At 44.8% G+C, this 21299-nt stretch overlaps 1 protein-coding gene across 1 annotated transcript in view; it reads right to left on the reverse strand.

The window, feature by feature from the left end:
* Window positions 1-21299, reverse strand: part of LOC104352162 (vascular endothelial growth factor receptor kdr-like) — a 95726-nt gene that overhangs the window by 53367 nt on the left and 21060 nt on the right. The window contains exons 5-10 of the mRNA XM_086470695.1: window positions 19935-20094; window positions 18617-18753; window positions 16977-17136; window positions 16281-16398; window positions 14279-14454; window positions 2292-2442 (exon numbers count right to left, since the gene is read on the reverse strand). Coding sequence (XP_086326821.1) covers window positions 2292-2442; window positions 14279-14454; window positions 16281-16398; window positions 16977-17136; window positions 18617-18753; window positions 19935-20094 — 902 coding nt within the window. The remainder of the gene's footprint in view (window positions 1-2291; window positions 2443-14278; window positions 14455-16280; window positions 16399-16976; window positions 17137-18616; window positions 18754-19934; window positions 20095-21299) is intronic.

The raw sequence follows: 21299 nt of genomic DNA on the forward strand, positions 1-21299 counted from the left end.
CTGTGGAAAGGTACATCTGCACCATCCAGGGTGAGAGGCTTTTCTATCTTCTTTAGCTGCAACCCTTGGATTTAAATGAGCAGAGACCCAGGCCACCTCATCCTTAGGAGCACAAAGGCTTCAGCAGGGCTGGAGCTCCAGGCCTCCTGGCCGAGGGCACTGCCAGCTCTGCAACTGGAGGAAGCCTTTCGTTGTGAAGTTGCCAGTTCAGTCCAGCATGGCCGAGTGGTAGGAACTGCGACTCCGTGACGGCAAGGTAGTGAAGTCAGTTCAGTTCCACAACTAGCTGCAGTGGCAGCTTGCACAAGTCATCATGGTACACAACAGGAGAGTGTCCTTATTGCCTCCTCTGCCCCAGCAGAGGCACCGTGCTTCCCACGGCCTTTGAGCCCACCGCAGCAGATTAGGATTATAGGAGGTAAAATAAATATGGACTTCTATAGGCGATGACCGAGGGCCAACGCTGCAGAAAACTAATCCATAAATCAGCCGTGCCTTTGCCAAATCCGCACAAGGCACATGGGTAACACCCTGGGTCAAGGGAGGGTTTATGGCTCTCCGAAGAGCCTAATTAGAAGATGTCTTGAGTGACTTCCTGCGAGGCGCGATTCTGTCTTGAGGATGAAGGGAAAAAAACTCAAAAGGAAGCAAATCACATCACAGCTATAAGGAACAATGATAGTGTTTTGGGATTCAAAGTGCACTAGTGAGGAGGGGGGAGAGAAAGAGAGAGAGAGAGGAAGTGAGACAACAGAAGGAAGTGGGGTCTGTGTCATTTCCCACAGGAATCCTCCTACAGCTTCTGCTGGAGAAAGATAAGGCTGCCCCGGAGGCCAGAAGAGGTAGACGCCACTCTGCAATTGTATTTAAATTGATAAGATCAGAGAGTCAGAGAGCTGGAACAAGGGTTATATGAGGTCTTTTGCCACCAGGTCAGTGGTTCGAATCTGGCTTAATTCGGCATTCATGACCAATTCTCTCTCCCTAGACAGCAAGGTCTGGAAAAGATTTCAGGTCATCTCTGTGGCTTGCCTACAGAGTGCATAACCTGTTTCCTTATGGTGTTTCCATTCTGCTCTTGTTGAACACCTCCAAAGCAGCAGCTTGTGTGCCTTCTGCTGACCTGCGATGCCAACAGCCCTGCCTCAGTGTACAACTCTCTGCCGGTTTGTTCCTGCAGGAGCGGTGAAACGACCTAAACGAGGTAATGGGCTATTTCCCTTATAGAGGGACACAAGGTCACTTTTTAGACCCAACCTGAGACTAGATGACCCAACAGCACTGCAACTGCTGCAGCAGAGAACCTGGGAAAGGAGCTTCTCTTTGTCATTTCCCCCATCTCATGCCTTGCCATTCGCAGCATTTGGAAAAACATTGAAACGGTGAGAAAATAAGGAACCATCCAGCGATTTTCTCTCTTGCTTCCTAGACCTGCCTTAGTTTTTTAATGAATACCTGACTTCAGCCCTCTCATTGCAGGGAAGAGTTGAAGTGCTCGGGATTGTTATACGTGGCTCCTGGATGTCCCCTGGTAGCCCCAGGGGAAGCGTTCAGACCTCAGCCCAGGCCTCTCTCTGTAGATCACTCTGCTCATACAACAGCAGGAGCAAAGAAAACGGCTACTTGTATACGGTGGATCTCAAAAGGCATCTTGTGTTTTAACTTGCCTCATTCCTCTTGGACAGTTTTGACCCAGTGACTTGCTTCTGGGTCTTCACACCTCAGGCTGCCTCCAGACTTTAGCAAAGAAGGGCCCTCAGTAAGGCTTGGCTACCATTTCCAGCTTCTGCAGCGCAGGTGCTGCCACAGGAGCCCATGCTCGGTGTGCACTAGTGAAGACAGCCCTTAGGAAGTGCCATAAATTCCATATGGCAACGAAATGAAGCCAAGCCTTTAGCAGGTTGGTCTGACAATAGCTTTTACAGGGGGGAAAAGTGTGTTAGCTCTACGCAGAAAGCACCTATCTGTGTAGGCTGACACCAAGAGGTGTAAGAAAAGATCTTGGTAAGTCAGAGGGACGTTGCTGGTCAACTTAAAGAAAATTCAAGCCTGATTCTTTAGTCACTTTAAACTCATTTGACACAAATCTGATCATACAGCAGGTGCTTGTAACTCCAAAAAGATCATAAACACCTTGATGACTGCTGGGTTCGTAACCTTTGCGATCTTTAGGTGGGGAATCGCTGCTTGTGATTTTTAATTACGATAAATAAGATGTACTGGAATGAAAAACTGCCTTGAAACTACCAAACGATTTTGCAACGTGTTCACCCGCAGGAACGTCCACTTACAGCGTGTCTGTGAGGCTGCAGGGCTGCCACTTCCACTGAATCGTCGGGTCGGGATTTCCGCTTACAGTGCACTGGATTTTGTGTTTGCTTCTTAATTCCACCCGCTCAATCTTATCAAAATCAGTTTCCTTTTCATAGATTTTGGGTCTCTCTAAAGAAAAAAACAAAAACAAAACCACAAAATAAATGCAAATGAGCAAATTAGCATCCATGGCCACGGTCCTGCTGTTGTCAAAGGTTTTGAAACGTTTCGCTGTGGTCACTAAGTGATGATGTGGTGAGGCTACTGAAGTTGTAGGGGAATTACCAGCAATACTGAACGTAGACATTCGCAGAAACGTGGGTATTGGTTGTGGTGTTTCAGAAAACGCGTTGAAATGCTACCACATCCTTCCTAATTGCTTTCAGAAGTTGTCGGGGACCTGCTATACTCCTGGAAAATTTATGCCATGAAACATCTATTGGTCAGGGACTGCAGGATCAGGCTGTGAGTCTGTGTACTGTGGGCAAAATAGCATTCGGCTCCTGATGTCACCTCCTGAGAGGAACCTTATCAACAGCTGCTGTTCTGCAATACTGTTACCGTTGTGCAGGTTCTCCCCAGGGTTTCGGAAAAAAAAGTCTTTTTGAGCTGAAAACGTTGCTTTCCTTTTCTGCTCATGTGTAACATGTGCTGGATGAAGGGGTGAAGACAGCAAGGCAGAAGTGGTGGGGAGAAAACACTTGTAGAGTAATGCCAAGAAATTCTCACCGACAGCAAAACCATTAAAAACCTCGCTGCGTTATTCACACAGGGAAGATCCAAGATCACACTCTTGCACTGGAAATCTCTGAAGAACAAACTTTGGTGTGACTCTTTCAGGGCTGCTTGTTGCCAGCAGGCAAGAAATGCTTTGTCCCATCTACTTCCAGCTCCCACGGGAACATGTGAAAATGAGAAATAATGCTAAAAAATCCCCAAAGTGAACTGAACTTTTCCTAACCTCGGAGAGGGTGCGTTTGAGTTTGGGGTGAAAGCACAGGCTCTTCCCTTATGCAGACAGCTCTGCCCATCCCTAGCCGTATCGCTTTGTCTGCTTCTCATAACAGGAAATCAAACAGATTTATGGGCCGGGGTCCCTCTGTGGAACACCTCTGTGCAGCCAAGTGCGGCTGCTTTACACGGAGGGCTTTTGACAAGTTGGGAAGTGAATGTAGATTAGATTTCTATTTTTTGGGTTAACTTATTTTTTCTGTTGTCAAGGAGGCCCCAGATATGTAAATATGAGCTACTGCCCACCTCATCAATCTTGAGCCCTTTCCCTCTTTCTTTTTAATAGCTTTTTTTTTCCCTTCCAGCCCTCTACTCTTCTGACTGACCAGGCTGATCCCATGCCTTGGTGGGATCCTCGCTTTCCATTTCTCATGGCTGCCAGGTCAGACTCTGAAAGATCTTCTGACCTCATCATTGCTTGAAAATACATCAGCATTTCCTTCTCCACCACACGAAAGGAGTATTGACTGTAGTTGGTTCAGCCATATCCTAACTCCCATGCGATAGGAAAACATAAGCTGCCTAAAGAACCTTCATTAGTTCTGATTAACATTTCACTTGAAAATCCCAAGTGACTGGCCTTGTTTGGGTTTGGTCTTGTGTTCCCTTTTGCTTTTTTGTTCCCCTTTGGTTGAGTCTTGTTTCCCTGTCCGCCTGCAGATGATGTTCTATCAGGCTTCAAAAGTCCGCTCCTCACCCCTTTGTCCCTTCAGACAGGGAGAGGGATTGTCTGTTTGTGAGGAGAAGATGAAGAAGGGAGCAGCCGGGAGAGCACTTGAGGCTGCAGTTCGGGTCTCTCAAACTCATATCCTCATCTAACATGGACCCAGGGTTTCCCGCACCACATCGCTCTGGGTTACGCAACGTGTCGCTCGTCAAGTGCTTTGAGATTTCTGAGCAATTCACAGGACAAATCATTGGGACTAATGTTGAATTTCCTGTAACTGGCATCTCATTTCCCATCAGTAAATTGTTTCTGATCATAAAAATAATTTTGTAAAACTCCCCAGAGAGAAAAGCACATTTTTCATTATCTCAGACATTGTTCCTCTGAGTCTCAAATCCTGTCTTTGGTGTGTCTAGACTGACCTCAAAAGTGTGATTTTCACTTGGAGAAAGACTCTAAGTTCGGTGTGAAAGGTTGCTCAAGTGTTATGTGAAAGGTTGCTCAAATGTTATGGTTTCTGGACCATATGAACAGATCTTTACACACTGGGAGAGGGAGACAATATGTTTGTGTGCTTTTGTGTGTGTGAAAGAGTATGGTGGGACAAGGTTTGATTACAATCTTTTAATATTAGCTTTTTCTATAGTCTTGGTGAAATGATGAACACGTTGACTGTCATTTAAATTAGCCTTCTAAAAAAGAGATAATTTTAACTTGATCTAATTCAAATAAGAACATACACGAGTGACGAATGAATTCTTAATTCCACAATTACTTTACTGCATGGCACTATTAAAAATTACTTGGGACCAAAATGAGTCAAAATGATTCATCAATTGAAATAATTATTATTTATGAGGCTTAAGCAATTATTTTCTTAAAACTTGAGGGGCTGGCTAAAAATGCCTCCCCATCATTTCTTCCGCAGTGACTTATAACACAGTTAGTGTGGGGTCGTAGCTAATTACGGGCATGACACTCAGAAACTGAGGCAGTTTTTCTACGTGTCTGTCTTTCTCCCTGCCAAGGCTGTAGTGGGGGTTGGTGTCACTCTGCAAATGACTCTTCCTGCGGCGCTGCCTCAGGGGGGACGAGGCCCTCCCACAATTTCGAACGTGGCTCGTTCGTGGCCGCAAGGCTGTTGGCATTGGCCCCAGCGCACTGGGGGGTTTGTGATGTGGATGTATGGGGGATATTTCTTGGGCTGAAGGCTTTCCAAACCTCTGTGCACTGTCATGGCCATTTTACCTCTTAGCTTACCCCCTGAAGCTTTTCCATTCACTTTGCTCCCTCCTGGGCCAGATCCTATTTACAGAAGTTGCCTCTGTCGGTGACGGAAACAAGTTAACTGGCTGCTCTGGTGGGCACTGGCCTTTTAGATCTGCTCAGACTATAACGAGATGGTTGGCTCCGTGGGCTGGCATCAGCAGCAGTCTCACCTGAGAAAAGGCTCTCTGCATTAGCGTGATGAGGAGGTTTTTAGCCCAAAGCCAGTGACTATCCAAGGTATACCTAGTAGTGTATTTCTCAGATAACTCTCCCTCCTCCCAACAGCGCTTGGCTTTCTCTTTCGTGTTTGCTTACTGAGCAGCATGGTGGATTATGCACAAACTCTTGTTTATCTTCGCTCATGTTTAGGTGCAAGGTAAGCCTCGGAGTACAAATCCATTTGTAAGCACTGCCAAAGTCCAAGTGTATTTCTGCTTGCACCTTAAATTATGCATCTGAAGCGTGGATTTCATCAACACACATACATTTGCTGGGTTTTAAGCTTGCAAAAAAAAAAAAAAAAAAAAAAAGCTGTTGGGAATGGAGAGCTTCAGCAGGCATTGGACTAATGGCAGTACAGGAGTTGAGTAATCAAGCAAGCTCTGCACAGACCCTGCAGTACGCCTTGCAAGTGCGGTGCGGAGTCCTCCTTTCTCCTTGAAGCTCTGCGCCGGCGCCGAGCCTGACCTACAGCACCCTCTGCTATCCTAACCTGGGGCTCACCGAACACCTTCCTAGAGAGCCTTGCCTCCGCCAGCATTGCCTGCCACAGTCGTGCTGAGCTGCAAGGTCTTGAACTACGCTTCGTTCCTGACCTGCAGAATCCCTCGCTATCCCACTTCTTGCTCCCCACTCCCCCCCTGCACCGAGATCTGCCTGCTTGCTTTTAGCCTCCGCCTCCCACCCCTCGGCCATCGCCCTCCCCAGGCTGAGTTTTCTCAAGCAGAAGCCAAACAAACCTTAAAAGCTTTCTCGTCTCTGGCTGCATTTGGAACGCGCAATGTTCAGATGGCTTTAAATGTATCGAAAGAAATGGGTTTTCGTCCTCTCTGGCTTAAAGTGTGATCGTATCCCCAACTCGCTTTGCAGAGGTGCAATTGCTGGTGTGAGAGCTGACCTGAATAACTAAAGACTCTGCTGCTGCTGCACTGTGAAATACAATCAAAAAGCGGTTCTGCTTACTGTAAATTTCAAATTGATCAGCATTATGTAAATCTCACCTTACTTTCTAGTGTGATCTTTAGTTTGGGGCATTAGGAGCAAATAATATGTCAAGGATTAGGACATTAACCCTCTGGCATTACCCCTTCTGCAGGAGCCTCTTCTATCTCTAAATCCACTGCAGATGTTATTATGGGGTTGCACACTTGTCAGCCAGAGGAGCATCCAAATATAGAGGACAGCACATAGAAAGTTTCCCTGCCTTTTTTATAGAAACTTTGCTTTCCTTTCAGTGACCTGTGACTGAACTGCTGTTTACATACCTTCTCCCCTGCCATTTATACTGAGTTTCAAAAAATCTTTTCACATTAAGCACATCATTAAAATAACATAAGAGTGGTCCAGTGAAGCATTTGCTCTCAACCTTATGTACTTGGCTGGACACGGGGCTTCATTAAAACTGTTGATAGAGTGGCAACTTGTTTTCTGTTTATTCTCTCTGTTTCCCAAAAGCAAAAATAATTTGCACTTTGGAGTCTTTCATCTGATGTTTTTACAGTACTTAATGGAAATATAAGCTCTGCAAGCTGAGCTAGGTGAATATTCTGTAAGGTGGATAGGGAACTCTTTGGACTGGTCGAACCACATGGAAAAAAGAGGATGAAATTACCTCCAAAGTAAAACCACTTTGTCCGTGTTTGGCTTACAAGGGATCTCTGTGGTTTGGGTTGGGTTTTTATTTTCTTTTTTGTTAAAAGGAAAGAAAGGGGAAAAAAATGAATTAAATGACCTGAAAACAAAACTTTTGTTTCAGGCTGAACAGAACATTGTGATTGACCCCAGCTGATTTTGTCTGGGTGGTTTTCTTTGTGCCGGTCTGTTTGCTTTTTTTGTTTTGCTCTGCGCAGCACTACACACAAGGCCGCTGTGAAGTGGGTGCGTGGCATTGTCCCCACGGTCGGTCTGAGGAAGCAGATGCCAAGATGAAATGAGTGGCCAAAATCTCTCCGTGAGTCAATGCCACAGCCAGGAATAGAATTAGGGTCACCGATTATCGGTCGCCTGCCTAATCTCTAGCACACACACCCTGCTGCTCCATTGTAACCCACTGTTACGGGCTGGGAATGCCAGCAGGGTGGCAGCGAGTGGAAGAGAAATCATGCAGTCGGACACTGTATGGACAGATATTAAGAAAAAACACAGGACACTTGACCTACCCTGCACGAAATTTTGTTGTTTAAATGGCAGCGCAGCTTGGGTTTGTTTCTTCTGTCCTTAATACTGTCACTTTTGGATGTGTCTATCTTCACCTTGTAGGAAGAAAGCTGTCTTTTCCAGTCCTGTACCACCTTTCCCAGATCTGTCATTCAACCCCGATGCAGCCAAGCTTTGGGGAAAAAAAGGGGTTTTCTCTCGTCTGTCTCTCCCCCTCTTATTTTTTGTGGCTAAACAGAGTTCAAAAGCAAATGCGTAATGATGAATGGCTTAATTTTTAGCAGAGCAGGCGGTTTTCTAGGATTTTTGTCTCTGCCCCTTTCGCCTGCTTTTCAAAAGAGAAAAACAACAGTTAATATACCTGCAGGCTTGGCTGAGAGACAGCATGGAAACCACATGCTGCCACTTTCCGACTTCCCCCCACCACTCTGGTTTTTAAGGGCTGTCAGAGAGAGATTGCTGCTGCAAAGCCGTGAGTTGAATGCTTCGGATTTTTTTGGCAAACTCCAGCAGGCCCCCACCTACCTCTTCCTAAAATTGCTTTGGCTACTTCCAGCAAAATGAAAATAGCTCATCTGACTTTTTCATTAGGGGCTCTCCTGGGAGCACACAGAGGCCGAGTGGAGGCTGGACTGCGGAGCAGCAAGTGTGCAGGGTTTGCATGATGTCAGTGAAAAAATTCTTCATAATTTGCTTATAATTAGCGTGCCGGAAAGGCCCGCTGCAGTCTGTTTGTGCTGCTACATTTTTTCTTTCCTTTCATATATCTCCCAGAAAAAGTCAGTTGTTTCTCTCCTGCCTGTGTCTGATAGATGAGCCTCGAAGGACAGCCTGGAGCACTCTATCTCTTTGCTCTTGCTTTTCTCAGCTGAGTGTCCTGGCCACCCAAAGCATTGGCCACAGCCATTGCTACCACTGCCCAGGAGGAAAGCAGAGCAACGGGCTTGGGGAGGAACACGCTGGAACAGCGCTTGGATGGAGACAGGCTGTGGTTTATTTTGGGGTTTCTAGTTTGCACAGCTGGCCTGGGAGGTGGAAAATTAGATTTTCTCTTTCGGCTTTTCCTGAATGGGTGATCCTCCAAGGAGCTGCGCAGGAGAAGGGTATGATACGCAAAGGAAAACTAAACCTGGCAGGATACCGAAGCATGCAGGCAAGGTGAAGGTAGATCATTTTATGTAGCCCTGCTTCTCATATCTGGCTCAGCCCTTTAACCTCAACATCAGCTGGGTTGCAGTAATAATCCAAAGAAGTTCATGTTTCTCGCAGTGCAACAGTGTCCAACTTAGAGATTTCAGTGGCCCTTCCATGCACAAAAGACTGGGGGAGTCTCCCCTCTGTCTTCAACTGGCTTTGCTTGAGATCCATCGCTCTGAGGGCTCTTTTTCGCTGAACTGGCATAGCCCAGATGTATTAACCTCGTCCTGAAGGCTCATTTCCCTCTTCAGGGAATGAATTTCTGGGTCTGGTCGAGGTGATGGGGTATTGTTCACATGGATCACTGCATATTTATTAACTTTTATGGAGATCACTGGGGACTCCTTTGATGTCAACTCATCCCTTGCAAGCCAAAGTAGGTCAGGAACAGAACTCCTGTTGCCTTTGATTTTAAACCAAATATGAAGAGCTGGCCTGACTACAGAGTAGGGCAACATATGCATCATTAAGTGCTCTGGAGCTAATTATCCCTAGTAACAAATGGAGGTATAGCTGGTCACCTCGCTGACATAACAGGGAACACATGGCAACGCACACGTGAGTTCTCCGCGCACCCTTTTTATTCCAGTCCTTGCCCAGGAGAGAGGGAGTTCATAAGGAGCCTGTGAATTACTACTGCTTATGGTAGAGGCTATTTCTAGCCCTTCATCCTGCATTTCTTACAGATACAACACAAGAGCTCGGGGGATCGAGGACTCTACAAGGGAATGTAATTCCAGTTGACTAGAGCAGTTGGAACCCAAGGCAATATGTGCTGGAAGAGCCACGAGGGAGCACAGGAGAGAAACTTTGGGACAAAGAAGAAAGGCAAAGTGGAGAAGGAGATTATTCACCCTATTTTTGAATTAACTTGTGCTTCGATACAGTCTTCACTCACAACGTGGTGGTCAGAGTGTGCTGACTGCTCCATGAGAGCTCAGCAAGAACCCTGATACATGCAGGTGACTTGTACAAGGGTGAGAATGAAATGCAGCCTGCTTGCCCATAAATAGATTTGAGGGGGTTTGTTTGTGTTTTGTTCTGAAACTACTTTGTACTCCAGCCTGGAATAACTCTTCTCTCCCACATTTCTCCTTCTTGGCTGGCTCAGATGTGCAGCCACCAGCTGTTTGCTAGGATTGTTCCTTCTCCTTGCTCACTCCCCTCCAAATTCTTCAGGACATTATTTTCTTGAAGCTTTTCTCAATAAGAATTTAATCAAACAAAACAAAAACACAGCAACCCGCAGCTTCTTGGACAGTGTTTGATGTGTAAATATGTAAAGAAGGAGTGTTTTGAAAATGCAGTCAGCTACCTCCTGGGGACTCGAGTCCTACAATGAGCCAAGGTGACTCCACAAGGGAGATATGTGCTCCTGCAAGATTACATTCCAGCTGCAGTGGGAACACAGGTGACCAGAGGCACAGCTAAGCCACTTCTTAAAGAGACATTTTTTGAATAGCAGCATGATTCTCCTGCAGGCCAGGCAGCTCGCTCCTTCCTGCACATTGTCAACCAGGTCCTTGCCTGGGGCCGACATTGCTGTCAGTTCCCACCCTGCACCTCTGGGAGTTACTTGTCTAGTTTGCTCCTTCTTGCCTCTGTGGAGCTGAAACACTTGGTACCTCTGCACTCTGCAGATACTCATCAGTTTTATGGCCATATCAAACTTTGGGGGGAAATAGCTTCATTTCACTCATGACCACGGAGTGAAATACCTCGCACGTACAACGTACGCTTTATGTCACAGCTACTGTGGTCGCTACCAGTTACGTCTAGGGGAGGTGACTCCAAGGAAAGCCTGCAGCAGTGCTGGTCCTCTAGCAGGTCAGGAGATAGACTGCATATAAGCTCCTATCCTGCAGGGCTCAAGCAGATGACTTCATATCTTGTTCTCATCCTGCTTAAAGGAGCCTCTTCTTGTTGTCCTAAAAGCGGATTCTTTACCCGATGTGCAATAATTATGCATTATTGTGGAGTAAAATACACGGCAAAAATTAATATAGTGCAATTTGACGAATGAGCCCTGCTGGTGTTTATCCTTTGTTCGTGAACAGCAATTCACAACAGTATTAACTTTAAACTTCCTCTCCACCTGGTTCAAATTGGCAGTTGATGGGTTTGTCACAGCGCACTGACTGCCAGGTATGCTATTTGAGATGCTCAGGACCGCTAACGAGGTATTATTGCGAAGAGACTCACAGGAGAGGGGGCTGTATGCTTACTTATAGTTTCTTCAATGCAGTGTCCCCTTGCAGCAAAAGAAAACATATTCAAATGACATTTCTCTTCTCATTCAAAAGTCTATTTAAATAATTTTCCATCTTCTCTTTAATAGAACAGATCAGAACTCACTCGCTTTCACAGATGCAGGTCTGAAATATAAAAGACTGGCCCTGGCTTTTGGGGGGCAATGCTGTTACTCAAAAAGAAGTGTTACTCCTCAGGAACAGGGAGCTGGTACGTGGTTATGTACTCAGCTTGAGGCTTATCGGGTGCCGAATTGCTGCAGGCTTTACCTTTTAGACGTGATGCAAAAACTGATGCTCCCACCACTGTGTTCACTGCTAAACCCAAGAGGATTTTGCCATCCAGTCTGCTAATCCCTGTGTTCAAATTCCAGCTTCAGTAATTGCAGACTGCAGATGGTTCTAAGCAGAGACATTAATCACCCTCCCAGCTCAGAGGTGGCTGTGTTTCAGTGGTGGGCAAGGTAACCCCTGCATAAAATGGCCAGAAAGTGTGGTTTAGTCTCCTTCTCCATGTCTGCTGAAACTTCAAGCAATTTAATCTGTTCAGGTGTGATACCAGGGTATCAGTCATGATGACTGGAGATAAAGTGTCAGGTTTGTCGAGGAGTTAAGGGGAAAATTCCAATCTGCATTCAGTTTGGAGCTTCAGCATTTTTTTGGAAAGTGAAGCAAATGATGCCTCGATCTGAAAAAGCAATCCCTTTAACTGAAAGCACAAGAAAAAAGGCAGTTTGCTGCTGCTGCGTAAACTTCAAGAGCAAACTTTGCCTTTTTTGGTCTCTACCCACGTGCCTCTGAGCAAAATGACCCTCTCCTTGGGCTGAGGGCTTCACATACAGCACGGCAGGTTAGTGCTGCAGGGAGGAGCCTGGCAAAGGCAAGAGAGGTTTCCTAGGTGCTTTGTGTCAGTCCTGCCTGCACTCAAGGCAAATATCCTCAACGTTTGCAGCCTTTAGCTTAAAAACAATGGTACTTTGGGGCAGATACTTCTCTGCTTGCTATCATTTCTGGGATGACTTTCTTTCACCAGAGAAGGAACACTTGCTGTTCATTTTTCCTGTGCTTCGCCATGCAACACCTTCTCCAGTCAGTGACATTCCTGCAGCTGCTGGACTCGCAGACTCTTGAGAAATGATGGGTTTGCAATGAAATAATTATTCCTGATGGAAGCCTTTGTTGGGCTGATCTCTCAGAAAGGCTAACAATGAGCACCATGCTAGGCATGCGCTGTCTGTGCGAGGCAGAATACCACATACTTGTACATACAACAAAGATGAAAGGCTTGTACTGTCGTTAAGAGCATGGGATGGTTTGATCCTGAAATAGCATCTCGCTGATACAAACAAGGTCTGTTTGTTTTTTATATGCCTATTTGGGGAATGGCTGCTCTTCAAGTAAACATTCTCCTTTGCATGCAAACACCAGTATTTACCTTGACAAGATAGTTTATTATCATTCTTAATTTTCTCTTCCTTTGAATGTTTCCGTTCTCTTAACAAGATGGCAAAACCGTTGTATGGATAAACAATCTCAAGTGAACAAATTACCGCAGCTTAACACACTCCTTCTCATCAGCTGAGCTGCAGTACCTGACCATAAGTGTGTTCTTAGCTCTCTCCACTCCTAAATAACACATTCATTTATGTAATGTTTAAGGTATCTTTTATAGAGAGAGAAATATTTTAGAATAGATATAGAAATATTTTCTATAGATATAGAAATATTTTAGAATTTTTAATAGGACAAATATGCCTAAGTGACAAGTTCCCGGTTTGTTGGGCATTATTCCTTTCTGAGAGGTGAAATGAGAAAAAACACGAATGCTGGAAGTTACTTGATGCAACAGTACGTAAGTATACAAAACAGGACAACTGAGCATAGTTTTAGGTGTAAAGAGGCTAAGGAGAGAAAAGAATTCACCACAGAAAAGAAAGCAAGCCTATCTCAATATCTGTCTCACTGCCTGAGTGAACGTCGGGAAATACAAAGGGAAGCAGAGCTAACTTTTGCTGAACTCCTGCTTGGCCTCATGATTCAATCTCTGTTGCCAAATGCAATGGATTAAAAGAGGCAGTGGATGTGCAAAGAGACAATGTGGTTCTGTCTTCCATTATCCCAGCAAGGGAGATTAATAAATGTGATTCCAATATCTATTTTCCCTCTATGTCAAGTGAACCTGCTTCAGTGCACACCGCCATTTACTTCAGTTTCCTCCAGATTCCCCTGAAAATGAACCTGTCTTTCAAGTGCTCCCAGCAGATAAAGGACAATGCTTAAAATACAGACTTAGGAAGTATTTCTGTAGCAGGATGGTGGAAAGACATAAAAGACAGGAGAGCTTATCTAGTTCCTTCCGTCAGCCCTATCGGGACTTTTCCTGTCCCAGCAGATGTTCTCCAGTGCTTTGCCCAAGCTAGTTTTTAATCTCAAGGGATAAAACTTCCATCGCTTCTCTTGGGAAACTGTGCCCGTAGCTCTAAGACCTCACTACTAGATATCCTCCCCGGCTCCTATTAAAATGTAAGTCCCATTAAGTGTGTTCACTCTCAAGCCGTTTCTGCTTCCTTCTGCAGAGACACTGTCCCGACACAAAGGTGCTGCAGGCTCTGTCTGAGGTGCAGTGTCTCAGTGGGAAGTGACTCACAGTGAAGAACTTCTTCCTAATAGCTGATCTACATCTACCCTTGTTCAGATTTTGATTAGATATTAGCAAGAAATCCTTCCCTGGGAGGGTGGTGAGGCGCTGGCACAGGTTGCCCAGAGCAGCCGTGGCTGCCCCCTCCCTGGCAGTGGTCAAGGCCAGGCTGGATGGGGCTGGGAACAACCTGGTCTGGTGGGAGGTGTCCCTGCCCATGGCAGGGGGTTGGAACTGGATGGTCTTTAAGGTCTCTTCCAGCCCAAACCATTCTGTGATTCTGTGACTTTAGATGACCTAATTTTAGGTGACTTTAGATGACCTAATTTTAGGTAACCTAACTCCTCATACCAGCTCTCCATTCTTGTTGCTTCATTTTAACACGTGGTGGATCTTCAGTGGTTCCTAAGTAAGGTGATAGTCTACGCACTGTGCTGTATCAGCTCCTGTCAGCTAACCACGGGGAAACGTCACCCATTCCTGCTGACTGGTAAAGTAGGACCGCACGAAAAATGAGAAAGAACCCAGTAGAAGTCATTAGAAACATCAAGTCCTTACCTCTTACTACCAGCTGCATGGTGAGGTTCTTATACAGGCCGTATTTTTCGTTGCTCAAGACGATGGTATAGTTCCCAGCATGCTTTGGTCTCACATCTCTTATGCCCAGTCTGTACTTCATTGGATCCGTCTCATAGCAGGTGTGGTTGTCCTTGATCAGTATGCCATCTTTGTACCTGTTTTGAAAGTCCCACCAAGGCTCATCATGTGCATGCATGCACGGTAGCCCTCAGAAAACCTGTTACTCAAATTAGGGTGGGTAAAGCGTCGTCCTTCAGAAACAGCAAGGGAAACACAGAGCTGTAATCACTGCTTGAATTGGACACCTATTCCTTCTAGCCTTCCACACTAGAACTGAGTAGCATCTGCAGTTCTATGGGATGGCTTCCTCCGACAAACAGGAGAAAGATACTTTAATGGATCTGAATGAACAGTGCCTCTCAGGTGCTCAATTGGGCTCAGTAATACACATCTAGATGTCCCCAAATTATGCTGGATGTGCAATACTTCATGCAGAAAGTCATGGGTTAGCCAAAATTTATGTCATCAGTTTTAAACAAGATATTAATTGAGTGCAATTGTCTTTTGATATCTATATATGACCCTTTACTGTTTCTGAAAGAGCTAGTCTGTGACTTGGAGAATTTACAGTCAATAGGAAGGTCAGTGAGGAGTTCACAACCTTGAATCCTCGCTAGCTAAGAGTAGGATAGCAGAGTCTGCATGAGCAGACTCCTCTTCACTGCTAATCCGATATGCAGGTTTGGCTTATGAATATGAAATAGGCCAGACTTTGCCACACACAGTTTAGGCTTGGTGGAAGGAGAAGCTGGGGCATGTGTCCTACTGCCTGAGAACGCTGGAAACCTCCTTTGCAGTCGTTTGAACAACTGTACTGAGAGACTTCCAACATCAACAGCTGTAGCTTCGAACATGCAGGGAAGGCAGCGCTGGTGGTCCCAGGCAGCCACCAAGCAGCTCCACGCTGAGCCCTGAGAACAAAGCCTTGGCAGAGAAAAGGGGGACGGTCCCCACTTCACCTCACAAAAACATTTCCATCTCCTAAATAACAGCAACAATTAAAAATACCTCCTGGCAGCACTGATTTCAATGATTTGACTGAATGTTAGAGAATTTCATCCTATTTCGCTGCTAAAAATAAGGTAGCAAAGCCATCCCTGACAAATACCTGTTGCTGACTGCCAAGCCCTCCGAGCGGCACTGAGCTGGCCAGGGAAGAGTGCACCGTGCAGGTGCTAACTCACCCAGGCCACCTTCTCCGCCGGGGCAGGCAAACCCATGCCATGTCGTACGGGATTTCACACTGTTAAAGATGTAGGTGTTGGATGGGGTTGTTGAAGACCCCCTGTAGAATGAAGCATAGAGAAAGTAGCAAGAGCGAGGACAAGCGATGAAAGGGTAAAGAGAGAAATGACTGGCTCCTGGAGCTGCTGACGTTTAAGCTGATCCATTAGAGTCCCAGTAGAGCCTTTAGTTTCCTCGAGAGATTCACTGCATTGTCTGCAAGGATCTGACATGGCTGGTGGTACAGGATTGGAGAAAATTATTTAAAAGATATGAAAAGAAGCGATTTCTCATGTGAGAATGTGTCCTGCAGCTTTCTGTTACGCACTGCCTCTCTGCAGACTGACACCGCTAATGCTGGTTAACGGGCAATGCTTCCCCCATAGCTTTCTACCTGAATCTTCCAAACAGTTCTGTGTCCAGGGTAAACAAACCCCCCATTTTTCCTGTAGGGACCTTTTCTGTAGGAAAAGGAGAGAAAAACAGCATGGGAAAGAGGTATGGCTTGCCCAGCTTCACAGGGCGCATGTCCACACAGAAACGAGCCGCATCTTAGCTGAACTGTGAGACCACAGCTATGAGCATTCCCAGCTCTTGTCTTTTAGCTGTGGGGTAAGGAACGGTGAAAATCTGTTCTAGACAGGAGCCCAAAAGAAGGTCAGGTATTCCTAATTTTGCTCACGGCGGTGGTACTCACCAGGTGACATTTGGACGAGGAAAGGCGTCCACCTTTGCAGCTAGTTTCAGTGACTTGTGTCCTGATGTAATCTCGTAGTAAGGCCCTTTCTTATGGGAAACCGTAAGGAAAGGTTTGTCTGGAAAGAGAAATGAATAGGAGGGCATGTAACGGCAGATCTGCCACAGTACAGTGCTCACATCTTTGAATTGTGTTGTGTCTACCCGGGGCTTTTTGCTGCAGACAACCAAACGGAATGACAAGCTGCTACCGCAGTTCCCCTGCAAAGCTGAGCCACAGCCAGGAAGGTCTATCTCCAAATGAAGGACTTGGTGTTTAAAGCAGAGAATATGCATCTGCATTGCCCCTGGAGCAGTGTGTGAAACTCCTGAGGTATCTCTTGTCCATGTGAATGCCAGATTTTCCAGGGCATCGGCAACCACGCTTGGTACCAGCTTTTTCCAAACAGTTCAGCTCCCAGTTAATCCATGTCCTCAGACACATCTCAGTCTTGAACTCTCTAAAGTTTCTTTGAAAACATAGTGCTGGGTGCCGACTCTCTCACAGACTGATTAGAGATTATAGATGATTAATGGTTGCTTTAACTAATTGGCATTCTTCCTAATGCCATCTGCATATCAACAGATTTAATAATATTATCCTTTAAGCGTAACAGTCGTGGTTCTTGGGGTGTTCTGGTTTAGCCGCAGCACTTACCGTACACAGTAACTGTGACATTGGCCTCCAGCCTTGTGACGTTGAATGCTTTGCATACATACAGGCCTCCGTCTTGCAGGGTGACATTTTCAATTGCCAAGCTACTGGCAAATTTATATATCATGCCACTCCGGTCTATTGTTCTTCTAGGATAAGGGTGCTGGAAATCAGAACAAAGAGGGTCAAGTGCAGCATAAACTGGATTATTTTCTTCCTTCTTTCAAAGGCTGCCCGTAAAGAAAAGCAGTGATTCATATCAAAATTATCATAGCTCCCCATCACTGAAATAAATAATATAAAAGATCAGCAGGAAGAGCTCTTGTGTGAGGTTTCATTATCAAGTCTAATAAGAGAGAGAAACAGAGTGGAACTGTAGCGCTTCTCCGCTGAAATCTGGGCAGGCAGGTAAACAGGGGGATGCAGCATGGATCAGCCCTTCTCGGGGACCAGATCCCAGGGATCTCAGTGCGAAACCGCCGTTGCCATCTGGAGGTCAGAGTTGTGCTTTGGGGTTTTTGTTGGCTTGGGTTTTATGGTCACAGTCAGTATTTTGCTGTCTTAAAAAACGATGTATTTTGACAGAAATGTATTATGACAGCCAAGTGCCAATGCAAATTCTGGAAGAATTTTAGAAAGCTTCTGATAGGATTTTTGATCCCAGAGATTTGGCCAAGAGATTTTGCAATTATAATGTTAGAAATCTACGGGGGGTTCATAGAAAAATAGCTCTTTTCCATCACATAAGATTCAAGAAATAAAATTCAGTAACATCATATTCCTTGCACTTCTATGTTACATTTTCTGTGGTTTCTTCACCCAAACAAGCCAGACATTCTTTAAGTAAATAAACAAGTTAAAAAATTATTTTTTAGGAATCACATTTTACATTTTTCCGAGCAGCTCAGATGTATATGTATATTTTATATATTTTTATATATATGTAAAATGTATATTTTGCTGAACTAAAAAGAAGAAAAAGCGATCATTTTAATTCTAAGCATCAAATAAAACTGCAAGTAAGATCTCAGATAAATGAACTGATTTGGCAAATACCCCTTCTTCCCTCTGTTTTTCCTTGGGAGAACTGAAAGGTTTCAGTACATCAAAGCAAATGCTCAGTCTCTTACATGTTTCTACTTCAAATCTGGCATTTTTGTATTGCATTCCACAGAAAGCTCAAGAACCTGCACTCAGAATTTAAATTTAATTCTTTGGTGGAGATTGCAGCAGGTACAATTGGCTTTTGTTTCACTTTTTCCTGCTTAATAAATGCCAGGATGGCTGAGCAGACTGACACCTCGCCACCTTCATGGCTGCCTTCGAGACCTGCCACGGCGGGATCAGCAAAGACGCCAGAAGAAATGAGACGGCTCTTCTTCCCCACAGGAAACATGCCCTCCTGGCTTTCTTGCAGGCATGTGTGTAGCCTGAGATTTGCAGTTTCATTTGCAGGTTCAGGATGGTCCGATCAATTTTAGATTCATCCAGACTAAGAGCACAATCCATTGTAGGGCTTACAAATGGTTGGCTGTATTTCAGAATAAGTAGTTGTTCGGGTTTACTCAGCCCTGTGAACAGATGTTTCTTTTGGGGAGGGGGAGGCTGTGCGAAATCAGAATACAGAATTTTCATTAACTCACTCTCCCACTGGGACACGTCCACACGAACTCTATGCGCCCGTTGATGAAGGTTTCTGCTTCGCATTTCAAAGTGAGGTTTTGGCCAACCAGCAGTTTTCTGGAAGATGCTGTCAGTTCCAGGTTCCGTGCTCTGCCCTCTGAAATGAAAAAAGCAAAGGGCTCACCACGCAGCCCTCCCTCCGTCAGTGACATTTCAGATGGAATCTGCACTCTGATTGCCTCTCCAACGCCCGCTCCTTTCGCAGTTTCCAAAACACCTCACCTTCTTCCGTCATTTCTATGGAGATGCCCACACAATGGAAACGTTAGGTCATCACCATCCCAAAGTCTTGGTCTTCCATGTGTATTGATGCCTTAAATACCTCAGCTCTGAAATAAGCCGGCATCATGTTTATGGTGCCCCGCACTAAACACGTGTCTGGCCGCTGCATGGTAACTCATTGTAGAGTAAGGTATTGCCTGGGTCCTTTTGGGCCAGAGAAGAGTGACCTAATGGCTTTTTTAGCTTTGCATTCATGATTCTAGTAAAAAATAACGACTCCAACAATGAAGAAAAAGAGAGAGAGAGAGTTTTACAGGACTTTTATTTGGCCGCCATACAAGTTGACAAGCCTGTTGTTTAAAGCTGAGTGCTAATTGTATAGAAGGATGCCGTGATCTAATGGGAATGAGGTCACAATAAACTCTCCGCTGTCAAAAATATAGTATATGAGGAAAGAAAGAACGTACATTGAAAACAAAGCAAAAATTAATTCTAATGGGCTTCATATAAATCCCCAGCACTCAAAAATTTAGTGTTTGGTTGCTTCAAATTCAGATTTTAATTCTGAGCTGAAGCTCAGCTGTAAATACAAAGGAAAGGGTATAGTAAATCACCAAGAGGAACTGTATAAAAAAGCAAAGATTTGAATTAGCAGTTTAATGAGATTTTTATACCATGATCTGGTGTGTTTAATGACCAGAAGCAAAAAGAAAGCTACTCTTTGGTTTATCCTAAACCAGCAGTTGTTTTAGTGTAAATACAGCTCAATCCAAGCAAACAAAGCCTTGGTGGGGTTTGAATAAAATACTCCTATTTTGTACCACCTCAACACTTGGTAATTTTTCAAAACCAGGAATGGATCAAATCCAAATCCTATTGAATAGGAAAAAGAGGGAAGAATGAATGTGCTTTCAGCGTTCCAGCTTGGACTTGCTACAGATACATACCAATTAGATTTATCAAATATAAGAGGGGCTGACCAAGAAATAATCCCCAGGGGTTTAGCTATGAAATGGAAATGTTGTGGCCATTCCCTGGCGCCCGGCGGTCACTCACCCACTCTCTGTGCTAGGTAATAGGAGGTGAACACACTTCCATTGACATTTGCAGTGCATGTGAGTACTCCAGAGTAAACAAAAGAATGAGGGGGGATGACGAATCCTCTTCTTGGGTCCCACACCATACTCCTGAAGTTCATCTCTACAGAATGAGGATACTGAAAGAGAACAGACAGATAGGAGGCTTGTGAGACATTCCCTTTCCCCTCAGACCATAGAGGCAACCAGCCAAGGCTGTTCTGCTTTAAAGGCAGGGTAGATATTTGACCTTTCAGAGTGGTTGGTGGTCTCATTCCACACATATCTTAAGCAACATCAACATTTGCAAATAGAAAAGCCCTCCCAAAGGTATGACTGTCTTTGAAATCCAAAACTTGGACATCCTAGCTGGGGCTTTTGATTCAGTAGCCTTGGTCCTCTCAGATCTTAGGCAAGATACCGTGCTACCCATTGTAGGTCCTATTTCCCTCATCTCTTTACTGGAAATAATTATTTCCAGCATGAAAATAATGAATTTTGTAGGCTAATCTTTTTAGAAGTGTTTAAGAACAAAATTTGCTTCTCCTAATGCTACATGTGGCTACCACATGTTTCCCTGGGATCCCACAGTACTTTAAAAATCTGTGTGAAGTTAGACCTCAAAAACTCAGAATTATTCATGTCACTAATGCACCTGATGACAGTCATCTCTAAGCTATGGTCCATGGCTAGTCCTCAGATTCTATCACAGAAAGGGACGAGACACTTTCAAAGTGACCGATTGATTTCCACTAGGCACGGAAGCAGCCTGGATGACTTAGGATGGTAAATAATAGGATGGCAGAAATAAGGGGACTTGGTAACACAGACATTTTTTGTCCTAAATTCATAAATACTTGTGATGTTCTGGGACTCTTGAAAAAACTGTAAGTTCTGCTTATGAGGAAGAAGTGAGGATACGAAAGGCAAATGTGGAAAATAAACTAGAGTGAAAATTCAGTTAATAAGGGTGAACACTCCATATACCCTTGGACAGCACCGATGTCAAGCAGGTTAGCATTTGTTGGTGGGAATAACTCGTTTATTATTATCATTACCACACAGGGAAATCTGCTATTTGCTAGAGAAAATGTAATGATTTTGAAAGTCCTGGGTTCTAATGGAGAACAGAAATATGTGAAATTGAATGCAGACAGATAGCTCAGGAGTCTGTAAAAGAGCAGATGGCAGAAATTCAGCCATTTCAGCCTGTTTGCAGGCAGGTGAATGGAAGCACAGGCTGTAGGTCTGACTTCCAGCAGGACACAGGAAGGCTCTTCAGGACTGAGGATGCGCTGTAGGAGTGTTGAGGTCACTTTTGGTTGAAAAAAAGAAGGGTTTGGGG

Source organism: Leptosomus discolor, chromosome 9 (assembly GCF_034619465.1).
Source record: "Leptosomus discolor isolate bLepDis1 chromosome 9, bLepDis1.hap2, whole genome shotgun sequence".
In the NCBI taxonomy this organism is placed as follows: Eukaryota; Metazoa; Chordata; class Aves; order Leptosomiformes; family Leptosomidae; genus Leptosomus; species Leptosomus discolor.